We start from the raw sequence: 22877 nt of genomic DNA, 5'->3' as shown, positions 1-22877 counted from the left end.
TATGTCGGTCTAGGGTTGCAAAAAATCATGTAACTTTACCAATCTTCCAACAGGGATTTCTGAAAAACCTGGTCATTTTTGGAAAGTTACCCGAATTTTGTGACCGTAGTCATGTCTGTTTTAGTCTGAATGTGACAGAATAGCTTGTCTAAGGCCTGGTTAGCAGTCCTCTGTTGACATCCACTCTCCTCTGCCTTGAAGATGGATCAGATGTTGACCCTCTTCCTGTTTTGTCTTTAGTTGGATATAGAGAGAGAGGTCAACAATGAGATGGCCAACAGAATGTCACTGTTCTACGCCGAGGCAACGCCCATGCTGAAAACCTTAAGCACAGCTACGACAAACTTCGTAACAGAGGTAAGAGACTTCCTTCTTATTGTTAGCTGCTCTGTGAAAAGAGTTGATGGTTAGATTTGTGTTAAGTTAATAGCAGCAGTGTCTATTAGAGTTCAGTTGTGTTACTCCCTGTTCAGTCAGATTTTGAAGCAGGTGGGTGTTGTAAGTTAAGTCTGGTTCCCTCATTTCTTCAGTCTGATGATGGTTTGTGTTGTTACCTTGTTATATCTCCAGAACAAGACATTACCCCTGGAGAACACCACTGACGTTCTCAGTACAATGGCCAGTGTCTGTAAAGTCATGCTGGAGACACCGTGAGTTGACTTGATGTACTTTACCTGTAGACATTTAGCAGAGTGACTATATCCAGAGTGAGTCTGTTTATCAATGCCACGCTATAAACAACTGTTCAACGTGTACTGTGAACTGGTGTGTGTGTGTATCCCTCTCTCCCTCCAGAGACTACACGTGCCGGTTCAACAGTGAGGACACGCTGCTGTTCTGTATGAGAGTAATGGTTGGAGTCATCATCCTGTACGACCACGTCCATCCCAACGGAGCCTTCAACAAGTCCTCCAAGATAGACGTGAGAACCTCTTCTCTCACCTATACTGATAGTACCGGGCTGTTTACAGGGGAAGGTAACCTGGAGGTTACAGAAGGCTCCCAGTGCGGAGGAGTTGGTTAAAGCAGGAAACAAATTCCCATCCCGTATGGAATAATAATTCTTCTATAATACATCTTCTATACATAGAGTGGCTACTGAAAGCCTGACGTTAGCATCATGTGTATCCCACTGTTTTGTCTAAGTCATGCCAATGGAAAATGTGTGTGAATTTCTGTTTGAGTGTTTTACATGTGTATCCAGAGTAAAAGTGTATTTTGTTGTGTTTTTCATCAGATGAAGGGATGCATAAAGGTCCTCAAAGAACAGCCAGCAGATAATGTTGAAGGTCTCCTGAACGCCCTTAAGTAAGCCTCTATCCTCGCTTTAGTTTAGTACTTCTCTGATGTCTCACCTTATTCAGTTGAAATGCCAGATGATTTCTAAATGGTGTTGTGGTAGGAGTGCTCCTTAGCTTCCAATATTACTGAATGGTAGAGGGTACTCTCTGGATTGCTCCCACGGCAATTCAGCAAACAATCCCAAGGCACTTCTGTATATCTTTTAAAAACCTTCATTAAATTGGCTTATTTTGATAAAGGTTAAAAACAACCTAGGTGTTTCAGCCCTATGCCTTCATCCTACTTTGTCTTTCAGGTTCACCACCAAACACCTGCATGACGAGTCCACTCCAAAAAACATCCGCTCCATGCTTCAGTAACGTTTTAATATGAAGAGGATCAATGTACTGACCTCAACGAAAGATGTATATGTTTACATAATTTAAAAGACTGGATGTTAATACTTGTGTATTTACATAGTCATTCCCTGTTACTGAAACGTATAGAACGTGTACCTTTTTCTTCAAAAAATGAATTGCCTTTTACTGTTATTATGTTAACATACCTTTCAGCCTTACAAACTGAGCTTGGCAAGTAGTATTTGGAGAAACAAGCACTCTGGTTGGTTCCTGTGACTGAGCCAAGCACTCTGGTTGGTTCCTGTGAGTGAGCGGGCGAATGAAAGGAGCTTCATCTGTGGTTTGTGTCAACAAAAGATGAATTCCAAGTCAACTCCTAGCCTGGGGTGTATTAATTAGTCAGATTCCGTTTGCAAAGGAAACCGTTTACTGCAGCAACTAAACGGAAACAAACCGAGCAGACGGAACCAAACTTGGAGGGACCTACCTGCACGTGTCCAATAGAAACTCTTGTTTCTGTTGCAAAACGTTTTCCAATTGAAATAAACGTTTTCCGTTGTAAAACTTTTGCAAAGGAATCCGACATAATGAATACACCCCATGTTCCAGATCTGTTTGTCCTGTCTTCCCAACTCCTGTGGATGGCACGGTGAAGATTGTTCAACTCTACTCAATCCTCTCCTATCTACAAGAGTGCCTAGGAGGTAGGGGCTAGCTAGGGGCTGGTTTGGAATTTAGAAAGGGATACATTGAGGGGAAAAAGTGATGGCTTTCATATAACGTTTTTTCAGTAAGTTGGTGGACTTTGTGCCTTGTTGGCAAGAAAATGACAAAGGCAGTACGTGCCATAAGAAATAAACAGATCAACCAAATGTTTATTTTTTACCTGTATGACAGGAGGATTGGGACACAGTGTGATTTTAGGGGATTTTCTTGTCTGTATTTGGGACGCTGTATCTAACAGAAATCTATTGTTCAAAAAAGCAGCTTTTAAATCAAAACTGTCAGGTTATATTTAAGTGACACGGAGTGGCAAAAACAATTCCTTCCACTGCTTTTGTGATCTCTACTCCTGTAGTAGGATGGCGGTGATGATGATGAACCTTCTAGTCATTCTCCTTTATACTGTAAGACCAGTCACTGTTGTCCCATTCTCTACCCCTATAGACCACCACAGTATGAGTCATAATACCCATAAAACCTAGCGGTCAAATAAGGAAATGGTTCCAATTGTTTTTCTACCATTCATTTTTCCTATAGGGGATTTTTAGAAACACTTAAAATAAGGGCTGTCTTTTATATAGGCTAACCCTGGTGTGAGGTTTAGATAAATGTTACATTTCTCTAGGACACAGTGACTTATCAATATATTCGCCTCTATTTAATCCCCCCAAATGTAGTGCTAATCAGTTGCTCATAAAGAACTACAAATGCCATGATGAGCTGGACTAGACTGCCAAATTGAGGCAAAGGTAGTTAATCCAGAGATTCTTATCTGTTAGCTAAATTTATTTAATAAATAAAATTGGCTACATTTCTTTAAATTGACAATTCTGTGAACTCTCTTTTGAACGTTTTAAATTGACCGGTGGTGTACAAATACTTTAAAGTACTACTTAAGTAGTTTTTGGGGTATCTGTACTTTTACTTTTTATATTTTTGACAACTTTTAATTTGACTCCACTGCTTTTCTAAAGAAAATAATGTACTTTTTACTCCATACATTTTCCCTGACACCCAAAAGTACTCATTACACTTTGAATGCTTAGCAGGATAGAACATTTGTCCAATTCACACACTTATCAAGAAAACATCCCAGGTCATCCCTGCTGCCTCTGATCTGGCAGACTCACTAAACACGAATAGTTTGTTTGGAAATGATGTCTACGTTTGGAGAGTGCCCCTGGCTGTCCGTTAAAAACGATATATAGAATTGTGCCGTCTGGTTTACTTAATATAAGGAATTTGAAATGATTTGTACTTTGATACTTAAGTATATTTAAAACCGAATACTTTTAGACTTTTCCTTACGTATTTTACTGGGTGACTCACCTTTTTAATTTTCTATTAAGGTATCTATACTTTTACCCAAGTATGACTATTGGGTACTTTTTCCACAATACCTCTTAGCAAAGGTGTCAGCTAGAGATGACGTGCAGGAGTAGGTAGGGATTTGTGGTCTTGTATGTCGTCTATTTTGATGCTAATTAGCATTTTATAATCTGAGAGTAAATAGAGCTGACTATATTGATAAAAGTCACCTTGTCTGAGAGAGATTTTCACGGTTATCAAAATGCCACACCAGAGTAAGCCTTGACGAAAGACAGCTCTTATTTGAACTGTTTCTAATATCCCCTATGGGAAAAATGAATGGTGGGAAAACGATTGGAACCATTTCCTTGTTTAGCCTCTAGGTTCTATGGATGTTATGACACCTACGCTGTGGGACTCTATACCTGAAGTGTACACTCGTTTCCTCCCCCATTGTTTTGGTGTATTGAGTACAGGGAGTTCTCACACCTGTCCATTCCATGAAGGGGTGTGAATCTTTACACACTTTGAGAAGTAAGGTTGGGAATTGGACTGCGGTGAAAAATAAATCCCTGAAAATGTATCATTTCAGTATACAAAGTGCCATTCTGAAGAATAAAGCCTTGTCTCTATTTTTATTTTTTTACTTTCATCCAAAATACAAAGATATTTGTGTCACCTGATTTTGTTTGGATTGACTCTGATTTAAATCTGGAGTCTTGATTCGACATTAGATGAAATATATATCAGATTGTTGTTAAACCTGTGTAACTTCTGTTTTCTTTTGAGCTGTTCTTTGTGTAGACCATTGTTTCATGCTAATGAACGTTGACCAAAGGGGCATTATAGGACTATTCTCTAAACTCATTCAGCTTGTATACAATGGCGTATGTATGTATATTTGACATGGTTCAGTGGTCAATTGAATTAATATAATATTAACTGGAGAACAAGATTGGAAAGTTGTGTACAAAACGGCAGGATTGTGAGTTGAGTCTGTAATGAAAATACATGGTGTTCTATGAATTGGAGAAACCGTTGTTTGGTGATCTGACTTAACATATAGGTCAGACAATCGCATGTTAGGATTAATGACTTGTAGAAATCCTGTGGTGTGCTGCGGACTCGCTCCTGTCTGTCCAGACGAACGTGGAATTTAAGATGGCCTAGCTTTTTGGGTTACCGTACCACCGACTGCTCTGTCCGGACGACCACTAAAGTACTCCCTCATGTGCATTTACCAGTAAGCCTATGGTGTAATGGGTCTTCTCAAGTACCCCCATGGGTCCTAGTACCCCTGGTTGGGAACCAATAGGCCATTGTCATGTTGAGCAGCATCCAAACAATTAGCCTGCTCCTGCCAATTCCATTTCTGCGTTTACATAGGGAGCCCAATTCTGATCTTTTGCCCAAGTATTGTCAAAGGATCTGATCTGATTGATCAAAGATTCAATTAGTGAAAAAAAGATCAGAATAAGTCTGCCTGTCTGAACGCAGCCAATGAGTGACAGGGAGTTGGCATGATGTGACAAACAGACTGACTACTAGATACTAGCTAAGCTTCTACAAATGTATCCTGTTAACATTTTTCCTTATCAGAGAAAGACAACCCTAGGACCATTTTTAAAATGGGCTTTTTCACTAGACTAAAGTAGCTTGTGCCTTGACTTGTCGCTAAGTCAGCAATATAGACACCAACCTCAGATAATTATGAATTAAATATATTTAATTAGACAGTAAATAGGATTTACAGTGCTAATGTGAAATGAGATTTTGAAATCCATGCCAAATCAAAATACCTAGCTATATATTACGGTATCTATTTTGATACTTCATACACACTCTCCATCTGTGTACTCATCGTAATATAAAATACTAGAAACTAACATTTGTTAAACGACCATAAAATGTCCACAGTGGATTTTAACATTCATGTTAATTGTTTATTTTCTATAGTTTCTGGTAATACATAATACAGTGACAATTTAGACATACTTTTTGTGTGAAGGACAATTTGTATATGCAATGAATGAAAACTGTACATGGACAAGACATTCAGCTAAATGTACAGTATGATATTGATACAATTACTGAGGTTTAATTCCAAAACCAATTTCTGTCAAACCTCTGTCAGTATTGAACTCCAAAATGCCTTTTTCAGCCCAATATATGCTAGTCTGATTACTGTGTGTTGAATGCAGCTGTATTTAATATAAAGAAGGGGGGAAAGTTAACTGACAACTGTTTCATAGTTTGGAACACTGGTTCAATGTTTCTAAATGGCTTTAGCTTTATAATACATATTGAATGGGTGTGTGAACTGAAAATAAAACTGGTACATTTCCTGCACCTGCGTTTGTTCTAATGAATATTGTATTTACATTTTCCAGACGTAGCCATATGTTTATATATTATGTATTTCTGTCCTAATGAAACTTGGTGGAAATGAAGGTAAACATGATTTGATGTAAATCCCATGTCAAGAGGACATGTCCATCGTCCGTCCATCGTCCCAGTACTGTGTTGGTTGAACAGCTTCTTTTCTGACTCTCCCTCCTCCCCATTGCCTCTGTCCCTGCAGTCTGCAGTGCTGTTTGGCGTCTGAGTACTGCAGTACTTAAGTGCTCCACAGGGTGGCGATATGAGGATCCACCACTGGAAGCTGGTAGTTGTGGTGTTGCTAAAACCCCCAAAACATGTACGTGAATGATATGTGATACAGTAGATGCACAATAAGAAAGAAAGCTTTGATTGAGTAAGAATGTAATGTCACATGTTACCTTGGACAGAGAGACTTCAGCACAGAGACAAAGGATTCTTATTTGATGGAGAGCTCCATCATTCTGTTATAGTTCCACCAAGAATGTGCATTGAAGGAGTTGGTCTTACTAGGTGTGATCCTGTGACCTTTGTGATGAAAGGAAGGAGGGAAGGAAGGAGCAAAAGAAGGTGGAAGGGAGGAAGGAAAGATTAATTTTAAACATGCAGGTCATAGTGTTTCGTACTGGTGTGATCCTGTGACCTTTGATGAAAGGAAGGAGGGAAGGAAGGAGCAAAAGAAGGTGGAAGGGAGGAAGGAAAGATTAATTTTAAACATGCAGGTCATAGTGTTTTGTACTGGTGTGATCCTGTGTGTCCTCATTGATGCCCTCAGTCTTTCCTGTCGGAGTCTGGGCACCGCTGACCTCCCAGGACGTATCCCAGTGTTCCATTGGTTAGACCGAGACAAGATACTCCAGGCTCTGTGTGGCCCGCTGGGGGCGGAAACGATTCTGCTGCTCTGTTCCAGAACTTGGACTCAAGTCCAAAGACAGGAACATCTAAGAGGGACAACAGATGCAGACTCTATATTTTTGGTGTACTGTATGGTGTACTGTTCTGTATGGTGTACTGTACTGTATGGTGTACTGGACTGTATGGTGTATGGTGTACTGTAAGGCGTACTGTATGGTGTATGGTGTACTGTATGGCGTACTGTACTGTATGGCGTACTGTATGGTGTACTGTATGGTGTACTGTATGGTGTACTGCAAGCTGTACTGTATGGTGTACTGTTCTGTATGGTGTACTGTATGGTGTACTGGACTGGATGGTGTACTGTATGGTTTACTGCAAGCTGTACTGTATGGTGTACTGTTCTGTATGGTGTACTGTATGGTGTACTGGACTGGATGGTGTACTGTATGGTTTACTGCAAGCTGTACTGTATGGTGTACTGGACTGTATGGTGGACTGTACTGCATGGTGTACTGTATGGTGTACTGTTCTGTTTGGTGTACTGCAAGCTGTACTGTATGGTGTACTGTTCTGTATGGTGGACTGTATGGTGGACTGTATGGTGGACTGTATGGTGGACTGTTCCGTATGGTGGACTGTAAGATGTACTGGACTGTATGGTGTATGGTGTACTGTATGGCGTGGTGTACGGTGTACTGTATGGCGTACTGTACTGTATGGTGTACTGTTCTGTATGGTGTACTGGACTGGATGGTGTACTGTATGGTTTACTGCAAGCTGTACTGTAAGATGTACTGTATGGTGTACTGGACTGTACGGTGTACTGTACTGTATGGTGTATGGCGTACTGTATGGTGTATGGTGTACGGTGTACTGTATGGCGTACTGTACTGTATGGCGTACTGTATGGTGTATGGTGTACTGTATGGCGTATAGTGTACTGTATGGTGTATTGTGGTGTATGGTGTACTGTACGGTGTACTGTATGGTGTATGGTGTACTGTATGGTGTACTGTATGGTGTACGGTGTACTGTATGGTGTACGGTGTACTGTACTGTACTGTATTGTGTACGGTGTACTGTACGGTGTACTGTATGGTGTATTGTGGTGTATGGTGTACTGTACTGTACGGTGTATGGTGTACTGTACTGTACGGTGTATGGTGTACTGTATGGTGTACGGTGTATTGTACTGTATGGTGTATTGTGTGTACTGTATGGTGTATGGTGTACTGTACTGTATTGTGTATGGTGTACTGTACGGTGTACTGTATGGTGTATGGTGTACTGTACGGTGTACTGTATGGTGTACGGTGTACTGTATGGTGTATTGTGGTGTATGGTGTACTGTACTGTACGGTGTATGGTGTACTGTACTGTGTATGGTGTACTGTGTATGGTGTACTGTACTGTACGGTGTATGGTGTACTGTACTGTGTATGGTGTACTGTATGGTGTACGGTGTACTGTATGATGTACGGTGTACTGTACGGTGTACTGTATGGTGTATGGTGTACTGTATTGTGGTGTATTGTACTGTATTGTGGTGTATGGTGTACTGCAAGCTGTACTGTATGGTGTACTGTACCGTATGGTGTACTGTACTGTACGGTGTACTGTATGTCTACATGTTATAGTGTCTGTATTGTCCATGTCCGTGTCTAAGTTGTCAAATGAGAGAATTAGTCAACTACTTATTGTATTGTTTACAATATATTTAGGTGTTTTCTTAGATCTTTTAGTTTGGTATTTTTGTAGATGGAAACACTTAGAATTTTCCTCTGCCCCTCCCCTGAAGCAGCATCAGTGTTTTCGTCCTCACTGACACACACACACACACACACACACACACAGTCCCCTGGGTAGTGTATTAACATACATTTCCATATGAAGTCTGTTCCATATGCATGATGCCTCTTGGTGTATGGGTTGGTTCATCTATCCTTGTGGGGGACCTAAAATAACCTAAACAAGGATAGTAAAACAAGGAAAATTCTCTCTTGTGTGGTCATTTCCCATGCCATCATGAGGACAAAAGATATTTTAAGGTTAGGGTTTAGGGTTACGGTTAGAATCAGGGTTAGTGTTTTAGGGTTATGGGTTAGGGAAAAAAGGATTTTCAATGCAAATTAATTTTAGGTCCCCATGAGGATAGAAGAACAAAACTGTGTCACATTCTATTAAGAGGTGCTTACTAGTGAATGGCTGCAGACAGCTCTTCTTTGTGTTGATTGGCTTGGCCTTGTGTAGTTGATCAATGAGGTCGCTCTTGCTGCTGGTGAGTCTCTGATCCACCTCTACGCAGACGACACCATTCTGTATACTTCCGGCCCTTCTTTGGACACTGTGTTAACAACCCTCCAGGCAAGCTTCAATGCCATACAACTCTCCTTCCGTGGCCTCCAATTGTTCTTAAATACAAGTAAAACTAAATGCATGCTCTTCAACCGATCGCTACCTGCACCTACCCGCCTGTCCAACATCACTACTCTGGACGGCTCTGACTTAGAATACGTGGACAACTACAAATACTTAGGTGTCTGGTTAGACTGTAAACTCTCCTTCCAGACCCATATCAAACATCTCCAATCCAAAGTTAAATCTAGAATTGGCTTCCTATTTCGCAACAAAGCATCCTTCTCTCATGCTGCCAAACATACCCTTGTAAAACTGACCATCCTACCAATCCTCGACTTTGGCGATGTCATTTACAAAATAGCCTCCAATACCATACTCAACAAATTGGATGCAGTCTATCACAGTGCAATCCGTTTTGTCACCAAAGCCCCATATACTACCCACCATTGCGACCTGTACGCTCTCGTTGGCTGGCCCTCGCTTCATACTCGTCGCCAAACCCACTGGCTCCATGTCATCTACAAGACCCTGCTAGGTAAAGTCCCCCCTTATCTCAGCTCGCTGGTCACCATAGCATCTCCCACCTGTAGCACACGCTCCAGCAGGTATATCTCTCTAGTCACCCCCAAAACCAATTCTTTCTTTGGCCGCCTCTCTTTCCAGTTCTCTGCTGCCAATGACTGGAACGAACTACAAAAATCTCTGAAACTGGAAACACTTATCTCCCTCACTAGCTTTAAGCACCAACTGTCAGAGCAGCTCACATATTACTGCACCTGTACATAGCCCACCTATAATTTAGCCCAAACAACTACCTCTTTCCCAACTGTATTTAATTTATTTATTTATTTTGCTCCTTTGCACCCCATTATTTTTATTTCTACTTTGCACATTCTTCCATTGCAAATCTACCATTCCAGTGTTTTACTTGCTATATTGTATTTACCTTGCCACCATGGCCTTTTTTGCCTTTACCTCCCTTCTCACCTCATTTGCTCACATTGTATATAGACTTGTTTATACTGTATTATTGACTGTATGTTTGTTTTACTCCATGTGTAACTCTGTGTCGTTGTATCTGTCGAACTGCTTTGCTTTATCTTGGCCAGGTCGCAATTGTAAATGAGAACTTGTTCTCAACTTGCCTACCTGGTTAAATAAAGGTAAAATAAAGGTAAAATAAATAAAGTAGTTTAGAATTTGATGCAGACAGCTCTTCTTTGTGTTGATTGGCTTGGCCTTGTGTAGTTTAGAATTTGATGCAGACAGCTCTTCTTTGTGTTGATTGGCTTGGCCTTGTGTAGTTTAGAATTTGATGCAGACAGCTCTTCTTTGTGTTGATTGGCTTGGCCTTGTGTAGTTTAGAATTAGATTTCGACAGCTCTTCTTTGTGTTGATTGGCTTGTCCTTGTGTAGTTTAGAATTGGATTTGGACAGCTCTTTATTCGTTGTATTGTCTGGCTTGGCCTGGTTGGTGATGATCACCCCGCTGTTCTTTACTTAGATGATGTCACAGGAACACCAGGTCATGTTACATGGGAATTTTTAACCTAATTCATCCGATGTGCTGATTTGTTCAATTCGATACAACTGTATTTATCCCAGGCCACGGGTGCAGTGCATGATAGGTTGTGCTTTCATTTGGGAATGAATGCAATGGTATGGTAAATGCTTTGTATTTTAAGACTGATGTAAATGTCACTATACACACACACACAAACTACCAGAGGAAGTGTTCTTACGTCATGCTCTATGGGGTCCAGATTCTCCAGATAGTTCAATCTCAGTGTCAGTGGGGTGTATGTCTGTACCCCTCCAAGGGGGCAGCCCCTAAGGCTGGGACCCCCTTGTGGTGCTGCCATCGCCCATCTCTCACTGGACCAGGGGTGCAGAAAGCACCTCTCTGAGGATACTTTCTTATTGGTCTAAGGTCACAGCGGTTATGGACGTCACCTCTGGGATGATGAACTACTGCTTTGAGGGAGTCTGAACACACACACACACACAGGAACTGTGTCTGTTCCTTACAGGTTGTTTTAAACACTGTCCAGGCCCCCAGTCACTCATCTTAGGTTTGCCAATGTGGAGCTCCAGTACTGTCTCTATGTAGTGTCTCTTCCAGACTCCCTGTTCAAACGGTGTGGGGTAAAGTTGATACACCAGCCCAGTCTGAGACACTTGGGCATTCACAGCTGGTCCAACTCAACTATACCCTCCCAGTGCCAACTCACCTGCCAACTGAGGTATACAGTATACATGGGGTATGGCATAATACAGTATATTAAAGTGTGGTTTGGTATGTATTCGTCATAAATCTCCTGTGACGATCTGAAGAATCAGGTTACAGTGGGTCCATTCTACAGTGTGCTTTCTCTTGTAGAGCGGGAGAGCGGGAAGTCGGCTGTTTTATGGTCGGTCGTAAAATACGCTGCCCCTATGATCTGTTGTGTTTGAGATTGGAATGTAAACTGTGGAACACAGAGACACTTGGACATCAATAGTTTGAATAATTGAACAAATGTATATTTTTGAGAATGTGGGAGTGATCCGTGGACACTTAAGGGACAGTCATGTCGAGTGTGTTTCATTTGGTGATCTCATGAAGGTACAGGAAACACACATTACTGTGTTTCTCTGGTTGTGTACACTTCTCAGTTCTGGGGTTTACATCTAAATGTTATGAAACGTATTTAATTACATATGAAATTATTTGTGAAAAGATGAAATGTGATGTTAGCCTTCTAAATGAGAGTATGGATTTTCATATAAAGTTTACCTAGTTAGTGGCCACGCCCCCGTGAGTATGGACATTTACATCGTTGTCATAGAACCACCCCTTCTTCCACAGAGTATAAAACCACTTCCAACTAAGTTTACACCAGATCAGAAAACATGAAGCGGTAGGTGCAGTTGAAGTCGGAAGTTTACATACACAGTTGCAGTCATTAAAACTTGTTTTTCAACCACTCCACATATTTCTTGTTAATAAACTACAGTTTTGGCAAGTCTGTTAGGACATCTACTTCGTGCATGACACAAGTAATTTTTCCAACAATTGTTTACTAAAATAAATTATTCTTTCAATAAGAGGTGTTGATATGTCAATCCGCCTCAAACTGCCAGTAGCAAATTCAATTTTGTGGTGGCACCCAACCCATCCCCCCCAATCAGATGTCAGGGGTGTCCAGTGCCACCCCCTTACCTCGGGTCAGCGGCGCCGTATGGGGGGGAAAGTTAGAATCGTCCTAACGGCCTGTGACTGACAGGGGCCCTAAAAAATGATTTGAACATTAGGTACATTTTTTTTCAATATTAAATTATTAACCTATCATCATTAATAGAACATTTTAATTACAATGTACTAATAAAACTAACAGTTTATTTTTCTTTTCTTGTTTTTGGCAAAAAGTAAACATCCAAAGAACCTTTGTATAAAACATTTAATCAATGCAGGCGAACTTTTAGAAAGCTATTCATACTAAATCAGTTGTCCCTGCCCCTGCTTGGTGCCAGGGCCAACCGATGCAGCTTCAGGCTCAGCAGCCCTGCCTCCCCATCCCCATCCCCCTGAACCAGCCCTGCCTCCCCATCCCCATACCCCTGAACCAGCCCTGTCTCCCCATCCCCCTGAACCAGCCCTGTCTCCCCATCCCCCTGAACCAGCTCTGTCTCCCCATCCCCATATCCCTGAACCAGCCCTGTCTCCCCATTCCCATCCCCCTGAACCAGCCCTGCCTCCCCATCCCCATACCCCTGAACCAGCCCTGTCTCCCCATCCCCATCCCCCTGAACCAGCTCTGTCTCCCCATCCCCCTGAACCAGCTCTGTCTCCCCATCCCCATCCCCCTGAACCAGCCCTGCCTCCCCATCCCCATACCCCTGAACCAGCCCTGTCTCCCCATCCCCATACCCCTGAACCAGCCCTGTCTCCCCATCCCCCTGAACCAGCCCTGTCTCCCCATCCCCCTGAACCAGCTCTGTCTCCCCATCCCCATATCCCTGAACCAGCCCTGTCTCCCCATCCCCATCCCCCTGAACCAGACCTGTCTCCTCATCCCCATCCCGCTGAACCAGACCTGTCTCCTCATCCCCATCCCGCTGAACCAGACCTGTCTCCTCATCCCCATCCCCCTGAACCAGCCCTGCCTCCACATCCCCCTGAACCAGCCCTGCCTCCCCATACCCCTGAACCAGCCCTGTCTCCCCATCCCCCTGAACCAGCCCTGTCTCCCCATCCCCATACCCCTGAACCAGCCCTGTCTCCCCATCCCCATCCCCCTGAACCAGCCCTGTCTCCTCATCCCCATACCCCTGAACCAGCCCTGTCTCCCCATCCCCATATCCCTGAACCAGCCCTGTCTCCCCATTCCCATCCCCCTGAACCAGCCCTGTCTCCCCATCCCCCTGAACCAGCCCTGTCTCCCCATCCCCATCCCCCTGAACCAGCCCTGTCTCCCCATTCCCATCCCCCTGAACCAGCCCTGTCTCCCCATCCCCCTGAACCAGCCCTGTCTCCCCATTCCCATCCCCCTGAACCAGCCCTGTCTCCCCATCCCCATCCCCCTGAACCAGCCCTGCCTCCTCATCCCCATCCCCCTGAACCAGCCCTGTCTCCCCATCCCCCTGAACCAGCCCTGTCTCCCCATCCCCCTGAACCAGCCCTGTCTCCCCATACCCCTGAACCAGCCCTGTCGCCCCATTGCCATACCCCTGAACCAGCCCTGTCTCCCCATCCCCATATCCCTGAACCAGCCCTGTCTCCTCATCCCCATACCCCTGAACCAGCCCTGTCTCCCCATCCCCATACCCTGAACCAGCCCTGCCTCCCCATCCCCATACCCCTGAACCAGCCCTGTCTCCCCATCCCCATACCCCTGAACCAGCCCTGTCTCCTCATCCCCATACCCCTGAACCAGCCCTGTCTCCTCATCCCCATACCCCTGAACCAGCCCTGTCTCCCCATCCCCATACCCTGAACCAGCCCTGCCTCCCCATCCCCATACCCCTGAACCAGCCCTGTCTCCCCATCCCCATACCCCTGAACCAGCCCTGTCTCCCCATCCCCATACCCTGAACCAGCCCTGCCTCCCCATCCCCATACCCCTGAACCAGCCCTGTCTCCCCATCCCCATACCCCTGAACCAGCCCTGTCTCTTCAACCCCATACCTCTGAACCAGCCCTGTCTCCCCATACCCCTGAACCAGCCCTGTCTCCTCATCCCCATACCCCTGAAACAGCCCTGCCTCCCCATACCCCTGAACCAGCCCTGTCTCCCCATCCCCCTGAACCAGCCCTGTCTCCCCATCCCCCTGAACAAGCCCTGTCTCCCCATCCCCCTGAACCAGCCCTGTCTCCCCATCCCCATCCCCCTGAACCAGCCCTGTCTCCCCATCCCCATATCCCTGAACCAGCCCTGTCTCCCCATTCCCATCCCCCTGAACCAGCCCTGTCTCCCCATCCCCCTGAACCAGCCCTGTCTCCCCATTCCCATCCCCCTGAACCAGCCCTGTCTCCCCATCCCCATCCCCCTGAACCAGCCCTGCCTCCTCATCCCCATCCCCCTGAACCAGCCCTGTCTCCCCATCCCCCTGAACCAGCCCTGTCTCCCCATACCCCTGAACCAGCCCTGTCTCCCCATCCCCATACCCCTGAACCAGCCCTGCCTCCTCATCCCCATCCCCCTGAACCAGCCCTGTCTCCCCATCCCCCTGAACCAGCCCTGTCTCCCCATACCCCTGAACCAGCCCTGTCTCCCCATCCCCATACCCCTGAACCAGCCCTGTCTCCCCATCCCCATATCCCTGAACCAGCCCTGTCTCCTCATCCCCATACCCCTGAACCAGCCCTGTCTCCCCATCCCCATACCCTGAACCAGCCCTGCCTCCCCATCCCCATACCCCTGAACCAGCCCTGTCTCCCCATCCCCATACCCCTGAACCAGCCCTGTCTCCTCATCCCCATACCCCTGAACCAGCCCTGTCTCCTCATCCCCATACCCCTGAACCAGCCCTGTCTCCCCATCCCCATACCCTGAACCAGCCCTGCCTCCCCATCCCCATACCCCTGAACCAGCCCTGTCTCCCCATCCCCATACCCCTGAACCAGCCCTGTCTCCCCATCCCCCTGAACCAGCCCTGTCTCCCCATCCCCATACCCCTGAACCAGCCCTGTCTCTTCAACCCCATACTTCTGAACCAGCCCTGTCTCCCCATACCCCTGAACCAGCCCTGTCTCCTCATCCCCATACCCCTGAACCAGCCCTGCCTCCCCATCCCCCTGAACCAGCCCTGTCTCCCCATCCCCATACCCCTGAACCAGCCCTGTCTCCCCATCCCCATACCCCTGAACCAGCCCTGTCTCCCCATCCCCCTGAACCAGCCCTGCCTCCCCATACCCCTGAACCAGCCCTGTCTCCTCATCCCCATACCCCTGAACCAGCCCTGCCTCCCCATCCCCCTGAACCAGCCCTGTCTCCCCATCCCCATACCCCTGAACCAGCCCTGTCTCCTCATCCCCATACCCCTGAACCAGCCTTGTCTCCTCATCCCCATCCCCCTGAACCAGCCCTGTCTCCCCATCCCCCTGAACCAGCCCTGTCTCCCCATCCCCCTGAACCAGCCCTGTCTCCCCATCCCCATACCCCTGAACCAGCCCTGTCTTCCCATCCCCATACCCCTGAACCAGCCCTGTCTCCCCATCCCCATACCCCTGAACCAGCCCTGTCTCTTCAACCCCATACCTCTGAACCAGCCCTGTCTCCCCATACCCCTGAACCAGCCCTGTCTCCTCATCCCCATACCCCTGAACCAGCCCTGCCTCCCCATACCCCTGAACCAGCCCTGTCTCCCCATCCCCCTGAACCAGCCCTGTCTCCCCATCCCCATATCCCTGAACCAGCCCTGTCTCCCCATTCCCATCCCCCTGAACCAGCCCTGTCTCCCCATCCCCCTGAACCAGCCCTGTCTCCCCATCCCCCTGAACCAGCCCTGTCTCCCCATCCCCATATCCCTGAACCAGCCCTGTCTCCCCATTCCCATCCCCCTGAACCAGCCCTGTCTCCCCATCCCCCTGAACCAGCCCTGTCTCCCCATCCCCCTGAACCAGCCCTGTCTCCCCATCCCCATCCCCCTGAACCAGCCCTGTCTCCCCATCCCCCTGAACCAGCCCTGTCTCCCCATCCCCCTGAACCAGCCCTGTCTCCCCATACCCCTGAACCAGCCCTGTCTCCCCATCTCCATACCCCTGAACCAGCCCTGTCTCCCCATCCCCATATCCCTGAACCAGCCCTGTCTCCTCATCCCCATACCCCTGAACCAGCACTGTCTCCCCATCCCCATACCCTGAACCAGCCCTGCCTCCCCATCCCCATACCCCTGAACCAGCCCTGTCTCCCCATCCCCATACCCCTGAACCAGCCCTGTCTCCTCATCCCCATACCCCTGAACCAGCCCTGTCTCCTCATCCCCATACCCCTGAACCAGCCCTGTCTCCCCATCCCCATACCCTGAACCAGCCCTGCCTCCCCATCCCCATACCCCTGAACCAGCCCTGTCTCCCCATCCCCATACCCCTGAACCAGCCCTGTCTCCCCATCCCCCTGAACCAGCCCTGTCTCCCCATCCCCATACCCCTGAACCAGCCCTGTCTCTTCAACCCCATACCTCTGAACCAGCCCTGTCTCCCCATACCCCTGAACCAGCCCTGTCTCCTCATCCCCATACCCCTGAACCAGCCCTGCCTCCCCATCCCCCTGAACCAGCCCTGTCTCCCCATCCCCATACCCCTGAACCAGCCCTGTCTCCCCATCCCCATACCCCTGAACCAGCCCTGTCTCCCCATCCCCCTGAACCAGCCCTGCCTCCCCATACCCCTGAACCAGCCCTGTCTCCTCATCCCCATACCCCTGAACCAGCCCTGCCTCCCCATCCCCCTGAACCAGCCCTGTCTCCCCATCCCCATACCCCTGAACCAGCCCTGTCTCCTCATCCCCATACCCCTGAACCAGCCTTGTCTCCTCATCCCCATCCCCCTGAACCAGCCCTGTCTCCCCATCCCCCTGAACCAGCCCTGTCTCCCCATCCCCCTGAACCAGCCCTGTCTCCCCATCCCCATACCCCTGAACCAGCCCTGCCTCCCCATCCCCCTGAACCAGCCCTGTCTCCCCATCCCCATACCCCTGAACCAGCCCTGTCTCCCCATCCCCATACCCCTGAAACAGCCCTGTCTCCCCATCCCCATACCCATGAACCAGCCCTGTCTCTTCAACCCCATACCTCTGAACCAGCCCTGTCTCCCCATACCCCTGAACCAGCCCTGTCTCCTCATCCCCATACCCCTGAACCAGCCCTGCCTCCCCATACCCCTGAACCAGCCCTGTCTCCCCATCCCCCTGAACCAGCCCTGTCTCCCCATCCCCATATCCCTGAACCAGCCCTGACTCCCCATTCCCATCCCCCTGAACCAGCCCTGTCTCCCCATCCCCCTGAACCAGCCCTGTCTCCCCATCCCCCTGAACCAGCCCTGTCTCCTCATCCCCATACCCCTGAACCAGCCCTGTCTCCCCATCCCCATACCCTGAACCAGCCCTGCCTCCCCATCCCCATACCCCTGAACCAGCCCTGTCTCCCCATCCCCATACCCCTGAACCAGCCCTGTCTCCCCATCCCCCTGAACCAGCCCTGCCTCCCCATACCCCTGAACCAGCCCTGTCTCCTCATCCCCATACCCCTGAACCAGCCCTGCCTCCCCATCCCCCTGAACCAGCCCTGTCTCCCCATCCCCATACCCCTGAACCAGCCCTGTCTCCTCATCCCCATACCCCTGAACCAGCCTTGTCTCCTCATCCCCATCCCCCTGAACCAGCCCTGTCTCCCCATCCCCCTGAACCAGCCCTGTCTCCCCATCCCCCTGAACCAGCCCTGTCTCCCCATCCCCATACCCCTGAACCAGCCCTGCCTCCCCATCCCCCTGAACCAGCCCTGTCTCCCCATCCCCATACCCCTGAACCAGCCCTGTCTCCCCATCCCCATACCCCTGAAACAGCCCTGTCTCCCCATCCCCATACCCATGAACCAGCCCTGTCTCTTCAACCCCATACCTCTGAACCAGCCCTGTCTCCCCATACCCCTGAACCAGCCCTGTCTCCTCATCCCCATACCCCTGAACCAGCCCTGCCTCCCCATACCCCTGAACCAGCCCTGTCTCCCCATCCCCCTGAACCAGCCCTGTCTCCCCATCCCCATATCCCTGAACCAGCCCTGACTCCCCATTCCCATCCCCCTGAACCAGCCCTGTCTCCCCATCCCCCTGAACCAGCCCTGTCTCCCCATCCCCCTGAACCAGCCCTGTCTCCTCATCCCCATACCCCTGAACCAGCCCTGTCTCCCCATCCCCATACCCTGAACCAGCCCTGCCTCCCCATCCCCATACCCCTGAACCAGCCCTGTCTCCCCATCCCCATACCCCTGAACCAGCCCTGTCTCCCCATCCCCCTGAACCAGCCCTGTCTCCCCATCCCCATACCCCTGAACCAGCCCTGTCTCTTCAACCCCATACCTCTGAACCAGCCCTGTCTCCCCATACCCCTGAACCAGCCCTGTCTCCTCATCCCCATACCCCTGAAACAGCCCTGCCTCCCCATACCCCTGAACCAGCCCTGTCTCCCCATCCCCCTGAACCAGCCCTGTCTCCCCATCCCCCTGAACCAGCCCTGTCTCCCCATCCCCCTGAACCAGCCCTGTCTCCCCATCCCCCTGAACCAGCCCTGTCTCCCCATCCCCATCCCCCTGAACCAGCCCTGTCTCCCCATCCCCATATCCCTGAACCAGCCCTGTCTCCCCATTCCCATCCCCCTGAACCAGCCCTGTCTCCCCATCCCCCTGAACCAGCCCTGTCTCCCCATTCCCATCCCCCTGAACCAGCCCTGTCTCCCCATCCCCATCCCCCTGAACCAGCCCTGCCTCCTCATCCCCATCCCCCTGAACCAGCCCTGTCTCCCCATCCCCCTGAACCAGCCCTGTCTCCCCATCCCCCTGAACCAGCCCTGTCTCCCCATACCCCTGAACCAGCCCTGTCTCCCCATCCCCATACCCCTGAACCAGCCCTGTCTCCCCATCCCCATATCCCTGAACCAGCCCTGTCTCCTCATCCCCATACCCCTGAACCAGCCCTGTCTCCCCATCCCCATACCCTGAACCAGCCCTGCCTCCCCATCCCCATACCCCTGAACCAGCCCTGTCTCCCCATCCCCATACCCCTGAACCAGCCCTGTCTCCTCATCCCCATACCCCTGAACCAGCCCTGTCTCCTCATCCCCATACCCCTGAACCAGCCCTGTCTCCCCATCCCCATACCCTGAACCAGCCCTGCCTCCCCATCCCCATACCCCTGAACCAGCCCTGTCTCCCCATCCCCATACCCCTGAACCAGCCCTGTCTCCCCATCCCCCTGAACCAGCCCTGTCTCCCCATCCCCATACCCCTGAACCAGCCCTGTCTCTTCAACCCCATACCTCTGAACCAGCCCTGTCTCCCCATACCCCTGAACCAGCCCTGTCTCCTCATCCCCATACCCCTGAACCAGCCCTGCCTCCCCATCCCCCTGAACCAGCCCTGTCTCCCCATCCCCATACCCCTGAACCAGCCCTGTCTCCCCATCCCCATACCCCTGAACCAGCCCTGTCTCCCCATCCCCCTGAACCAGCCCTGCCTCCCCATACCCCTGAACCAGCCCTGTCTCCTCATCCCCATACCCCTGAACCAGCCCTGCCTCCCCATCCCCCTGAACCAGCCCTGTCTCCCCATCCCCATACCCCTGAACCAGCCCTGTCTCCTCATCCCCATACCCCTGAACCAGCCTTGTCTCCTCATCCCCATCCCCCTGAACCAGCCCTGTCTCCCCATCCCCATACCCCTGAACCAGCCCTGTCTCTTCAACCCCATACCTCTGAACCAGCCCTGTCTCCCCATACCCCTGAACCAGCCCTGTCTCCTCATCCCCATACCCCTGAACCAGCCCTGCCTCCCCATACCCCTGAACCAGCCCTGTCTCCCCATCCCCCTGAACCAGCCCTGTCTCCCCATCCCCATATCCCTGAACCAGCCCTGTCTCCCCATTCCCATCCCCCTGAACCAGCCCTGTCTCCCCATCCCCCTGAACCAGCCCTGTCTCCCCATCCCCCTGAACCAGCCCTGTCTCCCCATCCCCATATCCCTGAACCAGCCCTGTCTCCCCATTCCCATCCCCCTGAACCAGCCCTGTCTCCCCATCCCCCTGAACCAGCCCTGTCTCCCCATCCCCCTGAACCAGCCCTGTCTCCCCATCCCCATCCCCCTGAACCAGCCCTGTCTCCCCATCCCCCTGAACCAGCCCTGTCTCCCCATCCCCCTGAACCAGCCCTGTCTCCCCATACCCCTGAACCAGCCCTGTCTCCCCATCCCCATACCCCTGAACCAGCCCTGTCTCCCCATCCCCATATCCCTGAACCAGCCCTGTCTCCTCATCCCCATACCCCTGAACCAGCACTGTCTCCCCATCCCCATACCCTGAACCAGCCCTGCCTCCCCATCCCCATACCCCTGAACCAGCCCTGTCTCCCCATCCCCATACCCCTGAACCAGCCCTGTCTCCTCATCCCCATACCCCTGAACCAGCCCTGTCTCCTCATCCCCATACCCCTGAACCAGCCCTGTCTCCCCATCCCCATACCCTGAACCAGCCCTGCCTCCCCATCCCCATACCCCTGAACCAGCCCTGTCTCCCCATCCCCATACCCCTGAACCAGCCCTGTCTCCCCATCCCCCTGAACCAGCCCTGCCTCCCCATACCCCTGAACCAGCCCTGTCTCCTCATCACCATACCCCTGAACCAGCCTTGTCTCCTCATCCCCATCCCCCTGAACCAGCCCTGTCTCCCCATCCCCATACCCCTGAACCAGCCCTGTCTCTTCAACCCCATACCTCTGAACCAGCCCTGTCTCCCCATACCCCTGAACCAGCCCTGTCTCCTCATCCCCATACCCCTGAACCAGCCCTGCCTCCCCATCCCCCTGAACCAGCCCTGTCTCCCCATCCCCATACCCCTGAACCAGCCCTGTCTCCCCATCCCCATACCCCTGAACCAGCCCTGTCTCCCCATCCCCCTGAACCAGCCCTGCCTCCCCATACCCCTGAACCAGCCCTGTCTCCTCATCCCCATACCCCTGAACCAGCCTTGTCTCCTCATCCCCATCCCCCTGAACCAGCCCTGTCTCCCCATCCCCCTGAACCAGCCCTGTCTCCCCATCCCCCTGAACCAGCCCTGTCTCCCCATCCCCATACCCCTGAACCAGCCCTGCCTCCCCATCCCCCTGAACCAGCCCTGTCTCCCCATCCCCATACCCCTGAACCAGCCCTGTCTCCCCATCCCCATACCCCTGAACCAGCCCTGTCTCCCCATCCCCATACCCCTGAACCAGCCCTGTCTCTTCAACCCCATACCTCTGAACCAGCCCTGTCTCCCCATACCCCTGAACCAGCCCTGTCTCCTCATCCCCATACCCCTGAACCAGCCCTGCCTCCCCATACCCCTGAACCAGCCCTGTCTCCCCATCCCCCTGAACCAGCCCTGTCTCCCCATCCCCATATCCCTGAACCAGCCCTGTCTCCCCATTCCCATCCCCCTGAACCAGCCCTGTCTCCCCATCCCCCTGAACCAGCCCTGTCTCCCCATCCCCCTGAACCAGCCCTGTCTCCCCATCCCCATCCCCCTGAACCAGCCCTGTCTCCCCATCCCCATATCCCTGAACCAGCCCTGTCTCCCCATTCCCATCCCCCTGAACCAGCCCTGTCTCCCCATCCCCCTGAACCAGCCCTGTCTCCCCATTCCCATCCCCCTGAACCAGCCCTGTCTCCCCATCCCCATCCCCCTGAACCAGCCCTGCCTCCTCATCCCCATCCCCCTGAACCAGCCCTGTCTCCCCATCCCCCTGAACCAGCCCTGTCTCCCCATCCCCCTGAACCAGCCCTGTCTCCCCATACCCCTGAACCAGCCCTGTCTCCCCATCCCCATACCCCTGAACCAGCCCTGTCTCCCCATCCCCATATCCCTGAACCAGCCCTGTCTCCCCATCCCCATACCCCTGAACCAGCCCTGTCTCCCCATCCCCATATCCCTGAACCAGCCCTGTCTCCTCATCCCCATACCCCTGAACCAGCCCTGTCTCCCCATCCCCATACCCTGAACCAGCCCTGCCTCCCCATCCCCATACCCCTGAACCAGCCCTGTCTCCCCATCCCCATACCCCTGAACCAGCCCTGTCTCCTCATCCCCATACCCCTGAACCAGCCCTGTCTCCTCATCCCCATACCCCTGAACCAGCCCTGTCTCCCCATCCCCATACCCTGAACCAGCCCTGCCTCCCCATCCCCATACCCCTGAACCAGCCCTGTCTCCCCATCCCCATACCCCTGAACCAGCCCTGTCTCCCCATCCCCCTGAACCAGCCCTGTCTCCCCATCCCCATACCCCTGAACCAGCCCTGTCTCTTCAACCCCATACCTCTGAACCAGCCCTGTCTCCCCATACCCCTGAACCAGCCCTGTCTCCTCATCCCCATACCCCTGAACCAGCCC

General features: G+C 50.9%; 1 protein-coding gene and 1 pseudogene across 11 annotated transcripts in view; one reads left to right on the top strand and one right to left on the bottom strand.

Annotated features, from left to right (window-relative positions):
• Positions 1-6020, top strand: part of LOC110522500 (CYFIP-related Rac1 interactor A) — a 44493-nt gene extending 38473 nt beyond the window's left edge. For 10 of the 11 annotated variants that reach the window (XM_021600935.2, XM_021600930.2, XM_021600933.2 and 7 more), the window contains 5 exons: positions 241-357; positions 571-650; positions 796-922; positions 1238-1308; positions 1598-1812. In XM_021600935.2, the coding sequence (XP_021456610.1) occupies positions 241-357; positions 571-650; positions 796-922; positions 1238-1308; positions 1598-1661 (459 nt within the window). In that variant the 3' untranslated portion in view covers positions 1662-1812. Of the gene's footprint in view, positions 1-240; positions 358-570; positions 651-795; positions 923-1237; positions 1309-1597 lie in introns of all 11 variants that reach the window. The other variant, XM_021600929.2, reaches the window with a different exon arrangement.
• An 866-nt stretch (positions 6021-6886) lies between these two features.
• On the bottom strand, positions 6887-11524 carry LOC118964494 (annotated as a pseudogene).
• Positions 11525-22877: the final 11353 nt, after the last annotated feature.

The sequence above is a fragment of the Oncorhynchus mykiss genome, chromosome 4, assembly GCF_013265735.2.
Source record: "Oncorhynchus mykiss isolate Arlee chromosome 4, USDA_OmykA_1.1, whole genome shotgun sequence".
Taxonomy (NCBI): domain Eukaryota; kingdom Metazoa; phylum Chordata; class Actinopteri; order Salmoniformes; family Salmonidae; genus Oncorhynchus; species Oncorhynchus mykiss.
Note: the sequence above shows the minus strand (reverse complement) of the source record. Positions and strands in the feature narration are given on the sequence as shown.